The sequence below is a fragment of the Triplophysa rosa genome, linkage group LG17 (assembly GCF_024868665.1).
Source record: "Triplophysa rosa linkage group LG17, Trosa_1v2, whole genome shotgun sequence".
In the NCBI taxonomy this organism is placed as follows: domain Eukaryota; kingdom Metazoa; phylum Chordata; class Actinopteri; order Cypriniformes; family Nemacheilidae; genus Triplophysa; species Triplophysa rosa.
Window position 1 is genome coordinate 23,487,000 of NC_079906.1, and position 12,500 is coordinate 23,499,499.

Consider the following 12,500-nt stretch of genomic DNA (forward strand, 5'->3'; position numbering starts at 1 on the left):
TTGTGTTCTTTGTGTTCTTTTGCTGAAGGACGTCTGCTGGTGTTCTGGTGAATATTGTGCGTTGGGTTTGTGAGAGCAGATGATGTTCAGCGCTGTGTCAGTGATGTGATGTTGTGTGATTGAGTTTGTTCTTGTGTAACACACACACACACACACGCACACTCTCACACACACACACACACACACACACACACACACACACACACACTCGATCTTCAGTCGATCACTCGACTGTCAAGCAATTAAAGTCAAAAGTCAAACAACATGACTCATGTGAATGCAGAGCGCTGGAGGAGACACCGCTTCATTCATTCTTAATCTCTTTATATTTCACAGCTTCATTTCTTCTTTAGACAAATGTTTTGTGTGGTTCTTGAGCAGAAGTTGTGTTGATGTTGTTCTGTCTCTCTGGTGTCTTCTAGGCGTCTGTAAATCACAGCAAATCAAGCCATCTCTCCGTCCAATCACTGGAGATCAGCACATCCTCGTCAGTTAATGTGATTGCTCAGAATATTGTCTGTGACTGATCTTTGTGTGTTTGTTGTTGTTGTGTACAGGTTGAAGTTCAGAAGTGATCGTGTGGGACGCGGTGCGCAGGGAAAGATGCGTTCGGAGGTTTTGTTGCTGTATTTCTCTCTGCTGCAGACGGCTCGGGCCGCTTTCCCAGAGGACACCGAGCCAATCACTATTTCACATGGCAACTGTGAGTAATGGAGTCTCTCTCGCTCACATTCATCGGGGAAATGGGTTCTGGTGCTGGACCGTAAATGAGTGTCTGAGAGATCAAAGGTTCCTCTTTTATTTTGCCTGTCAGGCATCTAAATGTTGTGCGCTTCGCTGGAATATCACCTCAATCTCCACTTTACTCTCTCTGAACTCAAATCACCTCGTCCGTTTTAGTTTACACTAATGACCACAGGGCTGTTTTTTTGTTCTTGGGCCCAAACATTCTCTTTCTACAGCTCATCTGATTGGATAAAGATTGGTTTATGCCACTGAATGTCATATGTTTTGATATCGTGAATGAAATTTCAGCTTGATCTTCTTCTCCATCCAGATACAAAACAATATCCAGCATTTGTTGGACACAAACCAGGCAGAAACAACACACAGCGACATAAACTGGACATTCAGCTGATTGTGATTATGAATCGGACTCTGTATATCGCTGCCAGGTGAGTCTGCTGTTTCAACACAACCAAAGATTGTCCAGATTGTTGGCTTGGCAACCAGACATCCTTCCAGTTCACCAGCATATGGACATGAAATAACATGTTGTGTGAGTAGAAGAGTTGATGTGCAGTAGATTGAATCCAGTTAAAGTTCTTTACATGCAAATACAGACATTTCCCAAGGATAAAAGCCAGAGTTATGAATGCTGTACACTACACAATACAGTTCACTTCAATATGAAGCAGTGTAGCGCAGTACAGTACAGTGTTGTGTAGAGTTGGGCTGTTTGATTCTTGTGTTTGATCGTGTAGAAAGCGGACAGATATGATGACAGTATGTTTTACTGGGATTACTTCCTCCCTTTGTGATTTTCGGCTAAAGATGAAAATATTGGGCAGAACACACACAGTTCAGCGGCACAAGAGTGATTATGAGGCGTCAGATGGCAGAAATGAGTTGATTCACAGTCTCATGTTGTGTATTCTGTATGAATGTTAGAGCTCAGTGATGTTGTCTGGAGGTATCGGCCCTCACACCACCCCTCATGTAGGACATTATTCACATTCCACAGACACACACTGCAGCGCGCCATAGCAACACAACCCCCCCACACACACATACACAATATCCCATAATGAGAGCTTCTGCGGATGTCAGAACACACAAATGACACCGAAAAAAACTCATGAGAAAGTTCAGGACCAGCGCTGGTGGATTACAGAATGAGAGTGTGTGAGTTTGTGTGTGTGTGTGTGTGTGTGTGTGTGTGTGTGTGTGTGTGTGTGTGTGTGTGTGCGCGTGTGTGTGTTTGTAATTGTACATCTATACTTGTGAGGACCGGTTTGAGTTGTAGACCAGCGGTGTGAGGACAAGGAGAGTAAAGTGAGGACTAGGGATGCACCGAAACGAAAATTCTTGGCCGAAGCCGAACATGATGTGAAACACTTGGCCGAAGGCCGAATAATACCCAACACTGAACACGGTTTTTTGCATTTCTTCTATTTATTAAGCTATTTTTTTCACTATTGCACAAACTGAATAATCAAAATGTGCTTTTTATAATTTGTCTTGCTTTTCAATAAAATACAATGCAACTTAATATAAAATTGATTACAAAACAGTAAATTCAAACAAAAAGTTGAGCCCTCTCCCTTCATGAATATATTAATTAGGCCTATAACTGACTGCTAAAAGAATGTAATGTAAGTTACTCTGTACCCCTACAACAAAACACTTCATTAAAAACTTTCATTCCACATTAGGCTATAAGCTAAAAATACGAATAAACTAAAACTGTTGGATTATGATAGGCTACATTGCAAAAAGATTTAAAGAAAAAAAAATCCAATGCAAGCAATTCTGACTGATGCTGACTGACAACCATTTCAGTTCACGTCTCTCCTCCAAACTCCGCCCACAAAAGCTGACTGTTCTCTCAGAAGGTGCACAGAACATACTTTGACAAGTTGTTTAGTACAGGGAACTGTGTGCACGCGACCACTGTATGATGTCAAAGGATGTCGCGAGCGGAGGGGCTACTGTCAGACAGCCCGCTTCCGTCTGAAGTAAAGTTACCGACCGGTAAAGACGCTTTCATTCGGACATTTACTTCCGTGCGGCAAGTCCCGTGCTGTGTCTTTCTCTGACACTTTAAAATGCTCCACACACACACACGCACACACGCACGCACACACATGTTGGGTTTCCATGTTTTATGGGGACATTCCATAGACACAATGGTTTTTATACTGTACAAACTATATATCATATTCCCTAACCCTAACCCTAACAATCACACACAACTGTCTGCTCTTTTACATTTTCACAAAAGTTCATTCTGTATGATTTATAAGCTTGTTTCCTCATGGGGACATGACCTGGGGTGTGTGTGTGTGTTTCATGTTTGTATATCCCGGTGGGGACCTAAACCTGAATACACACCAACACATGGGGACTCGTGTCACCGTGGGGACCAAAATTGAGGTCCTCATGGGCACAAAAGCTTATAAATTGTACAGAACAATATTTTTTTTTAATCTAAAAATGCAAAAAGTGTTCTATGATCTTTAGGTTTAGGGATAGGGTTAGGGATAGGGGATAGAATATACAGTTTGTACAGTATAAAAACATTACGCCTATGGACTGTCCCCACGGAGATAATAAACCAGACATGTGTGTGTGTGTGTGGTGCGTGGTGCGTGTGTGTGTGTGCGTGTGTGTGTTGTGTGCGTGTGTGTGTGTGGTGTGTGTGTGGTGCGTGCGTCGTGCGTGCGTGTGTGTGTGTGCGTGTTCATCTCAAAAAAACTAAACTTGCAGCTCTATCTGAACGATCTGATAACATTATTCTTTGGACAGACAATTCACGAGTCTAGTGATTGCTCAAGTTGGTTATGGCATTATTTTGTAAACAACATCAATGTTTTTCAGATCTTTGCCAAAAACGAATACCATTAAACAAGTGTTAGCCGCAATGATCTTTATCCAGAGATGAATGTTTTTCTGCATCATCCTGATATAAATCTTGACAGAATGCTCATTCAGACAGGTCAACATAGTGCTTAGGCAACCACAGATACATCCCATTCACCCCTGATAAAAACACAATGCAATATCCTTGTCTTCACAGATTATTAAAAGGTCATTTATGCTTATGCATTTTTCAGACGCTTTTATACAAAGCTATTAGAGTTGATCAGTAAATGTTTTTTACTGATCACACACACACACACACACACACACACACACACACACACACACACACACACGCACACACGACACACGCACACAGCACACCACAACACACACAGCTTTGGTTACTATCCTCCGTGGGGACAGTCCATAGGCGTAATGTTTTTTATACTGTACAAACTGTATATTCTATCCCCTATCCCTAACCCTATCCCTAAACCTAAAGATCATAGAACACTTTTTGCATTTTTAGATTTGTNAAAAAATATTGTTCTGTACAATTTATTAGCTTTTGTGCCCATGAGGACCTCAATTTTGGTCCCCACGGTGACACGAGTCCCCATGTGTTGGTGTGGATTCAGGTTTAGGTCCCCACCGGGATATACAAACATGAACGCACACACACTCTCTCTCACACGCGCACACACACAAACACACACACACACACACGCGCACACACACACACACACGCACTCACACACACACACACACACTCTCACACACGCTCTCACACACACACACACACACACACTCTCACACACACACACACACACACTCTCACACGCACACACACTCTCACACGCACACACACACTTGTGTTCTGTCTCGTGTGCTGGTGTGGATTACATCAGCTGTTTAATCACTATGGTTAGTATTTATAGTTTTTTTGTGATGTTATGAATCGCGTTCTGGATGTTGTACAGTACATTGCTCAAGTTGTGATGTGTTTAATGCTGTTCTATCAATCAAAATGACATTGACATAACCGGGTGCAGATGACACCCCTCTAATAACTGACAACAAAAACACGTGATGAAATGATTCTTGCGTTGCATGAGAAGTCATGATGAGATGTAATGGGACTGGAGTGTGTCACAGCTGTGCATGTGAATATTTCTGCTGTCTGGGAATCTTTTCCTCCGACTGAGCAGCAGAAATAGCAGCGTGAGGAAAGCTGTGACCTTCAACACAAGTCAACATTACTGTCTCACATTCCCTTTCACTATTCTTTCAATGTAATTCCTCAGAAATGTTCATTTGACAACAGCAGAATTTCTGTGTGGGGTTACTTTTATTGGACGAATGAGAGATGGAAATAGTAAGTAAAATGACCCATTTAGATGCCAAGAACTGGTTAGAGAAGCAGTTTTAGTCCTGGCACGCTGCTTTATTGTCACGATCTTTCGGCAGCACTTGAAGATTCTCCAGACGCTCGTCCATCATTAGTGTGTAATTGCTGTAGGTGTTGAGCGCTTCTGTGTGGGCGGGGTTGACCTTTGACCTTTATCTCCATTCCCACAGATGGACAGCTTGGATGCCATCAGCGAGGAAATCAGTGGCATGGCCCGCTGCCCGTATGATGCCAAACATGCCAACGTTGCCCTGTTTGCTGGTAAGCAGAAACAACACAAGATGCTCAGGGACCTGCTTGTGTGTGTGCGTGCGTGTGTGTGGTCATTGTGTGTTTGTGTAGTCATTGTGTGTTAGTGTAGTCATTGTGGGTTTTTGTGGGTTAGGGGATAAAATATAAAGTTTGTACAGTATACAACTCATTACGCCTATGGACTGTCCCCACGGAGATAATAAACCAGACCTGTGTGTGTGTGTGTGTGTGTGTGTGCGTTCAGTGTGTGAGTACATGTGTGTGTGTGTGTGTGCGCGTTCAGTGTGTGGGTACATGTGTGTGTGTGTGTGTGTGTGTTTGTGCGTTCAGTGTGTGAGTACATGTGTGAGTGTGTGTGTGTGTGTGTGCGTTCAGTGTGTGAGTACATGTGTGTGTGTGTGTGTGTGTGTGTGTGTGTGTGTGTGTGTGTGTGTGCGTGCGTGCGTGCGTGCGTGCGTGTGTGTGTGTGTGCGTGCGTTATATTGTGGGAATAAATGTGTTTGTGTGTTATATGAAGTAAACGTTTGTCAATGTGTTGAAATGTTTCTGTTGTGTTGTGACAGCAGGAACATGACTCATGTGTGATGTGAATGTGAACATGTAATGTAGAATCCAGCCGGATGAAGATTTGATGTGTGATGAATGAATGTTGACGCGTCAGAGGTGAAAAGGTTGTGATATTTAAATGTGATTGGACAGACACCAGCTCACAGTTATTGCTGGTGTGCTTGATACCTTTCTGCTGGTCAGTGTTGTGTTTACTGGGCTTTAGGTTTATTACCAGCTGTGTCTCTGTCTTCGGGGAGGATCACAAACATCATTTGACTGACAGGTCATCTGGTGAAGTGATGCTTTCATTAATCTGAGGCTCTGTTAGTCTGAATGAGACACGCCCACTGCTCGTGGTTCTCGTCCTGTCGTTGATTTGTTGTGGTGCTGCTGTCACTCAACACAGATTGTGTTCTTTGTGTTCTTTTGCTGAAGGACGTCTGCTGGTGTTCTGGTGAATATTGTGCGTTGGGTTTGTGAGAGCAGATGATGTTCAGCGCTGTGTCAGTGATGTGATGTTGTGTGATTGAGTTTGTTCTTGTGTAACACACACACACACACACGCACACACTCACGCACACACACACACACACACACACACACACACACACACACTCGATCTTCAGTCGATCACTCGACTGTCAAGCAATTAAAGTCAAAAGTCAAACAACATGACTCATGTGAATGCAGAGCGCTGGAGGAGACACCGCTTCATTCATTCTTAATCTCTTTATATTTCACAGCTTCATTTCTTCTTTAGACAAATGTTTTGTGTGGTTCTTGAGCAGAAGTTGTGTTGATGTTGTTCTGTCTCTCTGGTGTCTTCTAGGCGTCTGTAAATCACAGCAAATCAAGCCATCTCTCCGTCCAATCACTGGAGATCAGCACATCCTCGTCAGTTAATGTGATTGCTCAGAATATTGTCTGTGACTGATCTTTGTGTGTTTGTTGTTGTTGTGTACAGGTTGAAGTTCAGAAGTGATCGTGTGGGACGCGGTGCGCAGGGAAAGATGCGTTCGGAGGTTTTGTTGCTGTATTTCTCTCTGCTGCAGACGGCTCGGGCCGCTTTCCCAGAGGACACCGAGCCAATCACTATTTCACATGGCAACTGTGAGTAATGGAGTCTCTCTCGCTCACATTCATCGGGGAAATGGGTTCTGGTGCTGGACCGTAAATGAGTGTCTGAGAGATCAAAGGTTCCTCTTTTATTTTGCCTGTCAGGCATCTAAATGTTGTGCGCTTCGCTGGAATATCACCTCAATCTCCACTTTACTCTCTCTGAACTCAAATCACCTCGTCCGTTTTAGTTTACACTAATGACCACAGGGCTGTTTTTTTGTTCTTGGGCCCAAACATTCTCTTTCTACAGCTCATCTGATTGGATAAAGATTGGTTTATGCCACTGAATGTCATATGTTTTGATATCGTGAATGAAATTTCAGCTTGATCTTCTTCTCCATCCAGATACAAAACAATATCCAGCATTTGTTGGACACAAACCAGGCAGAAACAACACACAGCGACATAAACTGGACATTCAGCTGATTGTGATTATGAATCGGACTCTGTATATCGCTGCCAGGTGAGTCTGCTGTTTCAACACAACCAAAGATTGTCCAGATTGTTGGCTTGGCAACCAGACATCCTTCCAGTTCACCAGCATATGGACATGAAATAACATGTTGTGTGAGTAGAAGAGTTGATGTGCAGTAGATTGAATCCAGTTAAAGTTCTTTACATGCAAATACAGACATTTCCCAAGGATAAAAGCCAGAGTTATGAATGCTGTACACTACACAATACAGTTCACTTCAATATGAAGCAGTGTAGCGCAGTACAGTACAGTGTTGTGTAGAGTTGGGCTGTTTGATTCTTGTGTTTGATCGTGTAGAAAGCGGACAGATATGATGACAGTATGTTTTACTGGGATTACTTCCTCCCTTTGTGATTTTCGGCTAAAGATGAAAATATTGGGCAGAACACACACAGTTCAGCGGCACAAGAGTGATTATGAGGCGTCAGATGGCAGAAATGAGTTGATTCACAGTCTCATGTTGTGTATTCTGTATGAATGTTAGAGCTCAGTGATGTTGTCTGGAGGTATCGGCCCTCACACCACCCCTCATGTAGGACATTATTCACATTCCACAGACACACACTGCAGCGCGCCATAGCAACACAACCCCCCCACACACACATACACAATATCCCATAATGAGAGCTTCTGCGGATGTCAGAACACACAAATGACACCGAAAAAAACTCATGAGAAAGTTCAGGACCAGCGCTGGTGGATTACAGAATGAGAGTGTGTGAGTTTGTGTGTGTGTGTGTGTGTGTGTGTGTGTGTGTGTGTGTGTGTGTGTGTGTGTGTGCGCGTGTGTGTGTTTGTAATTGTACATCTATACTTGTGAGGACCGGTTTGAGTTGTAGACCAGCGGTGTGAGGACAAGGAGAGTAAAGTGAGGACTAGGGATGCACCGAAACGAAAATTCTTGGCCGAAGCCGAACATGATGTGAAACACTTGGCCGAAGGCCGAATAATACCCAACACTGAACACGGTTTTTTGCATTTCTTCTATTTATTAAGCTATTTTTTTCACTATTGCACAAACTGAATAATCAAAATGTGCTTTTTATAATTTGTCTTGCTTTTCAATAAAATACAATGCAACTTAATATAAAATTGATTACAAAACAGTAAATTCAAACAAAAAGTTGAGCCCTCTCCCTTCATGAATATATTAATTAGGCCTATAACTGACTGCTAAAAGAATGTAATGTAAGTTACTCTGTACCCCTACAACAAAACACTTCATTAAAAACTTTCATTCCACATTAGGCTATAAGCTAAAAATACGAATAAACTAAAACTGTTGGATTATGATAGGCTACATTGCAAAAAGATTTAAAGAAAAAAAAATCCAATGCAAGCAATTCTGACTGATGCTGACTGACAACCATTTCAGTTCACGTCTCTCCTCCAAACTCCGCCCACAAAAGCTGACTGTTCTCTCAGAAGGTGCACAGAACATACTTTGACAAGTTGTTTAGTACAGGGAACTGTGTGCACGCGACCACTGTATGATGTCAAAGGATGTCGCGAGCGGAGGGGCTACTGTCAGACAGCCCGCTTCCGTCTGAAGTAAAGTTACCGACCGGTAAAGACGCTTTCATTCGGACATTTACTTCCGTGCGGCAAGTCCCGTGCTGTGTCTTTCTCTGACACTTTAAAATGCTCCACACACACACACGCACACACGCACGCACACACATGTTGGGTTTCCATGTTTTATGGGGACATTCCATAGACACAATGGTTTTTATACTGTACAAACTATATATCATATTCCCTAACCCTAACCCTAACAATCACACACAACTGTCTGCTCTTTTACATTTTCACAAAAGTTCATTCTGTATGATTTATAAGCTTGTTTCCTCATGGGGACAAAAAAATGTTTTTTTTAAACCGTAGGGTTTACCAGGTACACGCACACACGCGCGCACACACACACGCACACACACACACGCACACACACACGCACTGCCAAAATGTTTGCGGCAGTAATAAAGCGCACATGTCTCTCTCTGTCTCTCTCTCTCTCTCTGCGCTGGTTGCTGCTTGATCGAGTCATGTTCGGTAAAATTTATTCGGCCATTTCACACATTTGGCCAAACACCGAACTTGCGTTTTTTGCTATTTTCGGCCGAACATTTTCGGTGGCCGAACATTTTCGGTGGCCGAACATTTTCGGTGGCCGAACATTCGGAGCATCCCTAGTGAGGACATTTTGTCCGGTCCTCACTTCCAGAGACCCCTTTAAAGGGCTGTTTGAGGGTGAAGACTTGGTTTTAGGATTTAGGTTATAATCAGGTTTAGGGTCAGGGTTAGGGTCAGGCATGTAGTTCTGATGGTTAGGGTGACGGGCTAGAGATTGCATTGCGTCAATGTATGTCCTCATAAAGATAGCTGCGCAAACATGTGCGTGTGTGTGTGTGTGTGTGTGTGCGTGTGTGTGTGTGTGTGTGTGTGTCTTTCTGTCTGTGTGTGTGTAAGTGTGTTCATGTTTGTATATCCCGGTGGGGACCTAAACCTGAATACACACCAACACATGGGGACTCGTGTCACCGAGGGGACCAAAATTGAGGTCCCCAGGGGCAAAAAAAGCTTATAAATTGTACAGAACAATATTTTTTACAAATCTAAAAATGCAAAAAGTGTTCTATGATCTTTAGGTTTAGGGATAGGGTTAGGGATAGGGGATAGAATATACAGTTTGTACAGTATAAAAACATTACGCCTATGGACTGTCCCCACGGAGATAATAAACCAGACGTGTGTGTGCATGTGTGCGTTCAGTGTGTGCGTACATGTGTGTGTTGATTGTTTATATGGATGAGTGTTTAGTGATGGCAGGAATATGAAGTGTGGCAGGATCAGGAGGAACTCGCTGACACACAGGCGCTCTGTACAACAGTTGGTGTTTTTGGGTGCTCGGCAGGCGCTGGTGTGGCCGCTCTGGAAACACATGAGTGTATTGTGGGACAGGCAGAGAGTCACAGTCTGGGAGTCTCCCCTAAAATACAGCTGAAAAATAACTGAGATGGAAAAAGCCGATGAGTCATGAGGACAGAACATTCCAGTGAGAGGCCGAACGAAGTCCATCTGACTGAAAGTGTGATCGCTCTCATGAATGTGTGTGTGTTTGTGTAATCTTGTGATTGTCGTCTTCTTCTTTAGATGGGAAGTTATATTCGGCCACAGTCACAGATTTTCTGGCCATCGATGCGGTGATCTATCGCAGTCTGGGAGACAGTCCCACCCTCAGAACCGTCAAACACGACTCCAAATGGCTGAAAGGTGAGAAGAACTCCATTCTCAAGACACACGAACACGACCCGCCGTCAACTGGTGTGCTCGGCCACAGAAATCCTTTTCATTTGATCAGAGCTGTGGAAGACGTGACACTCGAACAACACACAAATGTAAAAACAGATTGAAACGAGTCATTCGTCATCTCATCATCTGTTGTGTTGTGTTGTTGTGTTGTGTTGTGGTTTAGAGCCATACTTTGTTCAGGCGGTGCAATACGACGAGTTCATCTATTTCTTCTTTCGGGAAATCGCCATGGAATACAACAGCATGGGAAAGGTATGGACACATCTCCACAGACAGGATGTGACATCACTAGTCAACAGGAAATGGGCGTTTGAAATATCTCAGAGGTTGTTAGGAGGGCTCCAGAATGTTTGGTCAGGATGCAGGTTCTAAAAATAACTGAAAATCCTTCGGCAGACATTGTTTGGCATCTTAACTACAGACCTGAATCATGATTGTGATCTCAAACAGGCTCATTGTTCTCTGTTCACAGTCCAAAGTCCCAGAGATTTCTGAGATATCAGATCACCTTCAGCTTCTGTAATTACAGTGTTTGAATAAAGTCATCAGTTACAGGAACACGTATGAACATGAGCAAACATTTCAACTGTGGAGTAAAAGAGACGCTCAGTTCCTGAACGACCAAACTTAAGCTCATTTCTATGAAAGTGACGGAGAGAAAACAACATCCATACAATAGAGTTTTATTTTGATGAGCAGGTGGTTTTCCCGCGTGTGGCACGCGTGTGTAAGAACGACCGCGGCGGATCTCAGCGTGTGTTGGAGAAGCAGTGGACGTCTTTCTTAAAGACTCGACTCAACTGCTCCATCCCCGGAGATTCGCATTTCTACTTCAACATCCTGCAGGCCGTCACCGACGTCATCCACATCAACGGACGCGACGTCATCATGGCGACCTTCTCCACACCATATAACAGGTACCGCCGGCCGTCGACTCGATGTAAGTGACAATCTGCGCTCGCAGGCCAGATAAAGACGGCAAGAGCAACATTCCAGTTTATTCCAGTAATGAGAAATGAGAGAACCGTCACACAATGAGGCGTTTGATTCAGCGCTTCTGACCCACTGCTTCTCTCACAATCACAATTCCCATCTTGTGTCTGTGAGACTGTCAGAAACCAATGATTCACAGTTCTGTTATGAGCGCTGAAATAAACTGTGTGTTTCAGTATCCCGGGCTCAGCCGTCTGCGCGTACGACATGAACGACATCGCCACGGCCTTCACCGGACGCTTCAAAGAGCAGAAATCACCCGACTCCACCTGGACTCCAGTTCCTGAGGAGAAAGTGCCCAGGCCGAGGTATCATCACCTGTCCTCAGTGGTCCATCATTCACTCACCCTCCAGTTGTTCTGTTAAACACATCGAAAGATATTTGGAAGAATGTGAGCAGCCGACAGCAGTTCTGAGACATCATCCACTGCCGTAGTAGAAACAAGTATTGTGTCATTTTTCTGTTCTGTCGAACACAACAGAAGATATTTTGAAGAATGTCAGAAAGTAAACAGTTCCCTACTACGGCAGTGGATGATGTCCCAGAACTGTCCGCTGCTAACGTTCTTCCAAATATCTTTCTGTGTGTTTAACAGAACAAAGAAACCTAGACAGGTTTGGAACAACTTGAGGGTGAGGAACTCGTGACAGGATTTTCATTTTTGGGTGAACTGTCCCTTTAAGATGTATTGCTCAAACCCATTCTGTGATGGGGCTGTCAGATCATCTGTAGCACAGAACTAATCTGAATCTCTAATTCATGTCAATGATCTTCTTGCACACGGCCTTGTGTTGTGTGTGTGTTATTCT

At 43.6% G+C, this 12,500-nt stretch overlaps 1 protein-coding gene across 1 annotated transcript in view; it reads left to right on the plus strand.

Moving 5' to 3' along the window:
- sema6a (sema domain, transmembrane domain (TM), and cytoplasmic domain, (semaphorin) 6A) overlaps positions 1-12,500 on the plus strand; it is a 56,366-nt gene that overhangs the window by 28,554 nt on the left and 15,312 nt on the right. The window contains exons 7-11 of the mRNA XM_057355869.1: positions 5,164-5,254; positions 10,539-10,658; positions 10,861-10,949; positions 11,397-11,614; positions 11,867-11,998. Of these exons, the coding sequence (XP_057211852.1) occupies positions 5,164-5,254; positions 10,539-10,658; positions 10,861-10,949; positions 11,397-11,614; positions 11,867-11,998 (650 nt within the window). The remainder of the gene's footprint in view (positions 1-5,163; positions 5,255-10,538; positions 10,659-10,860; positions 10,950-11,396; positions 11,615-11,866; positions 11,999-12,500) is intronic.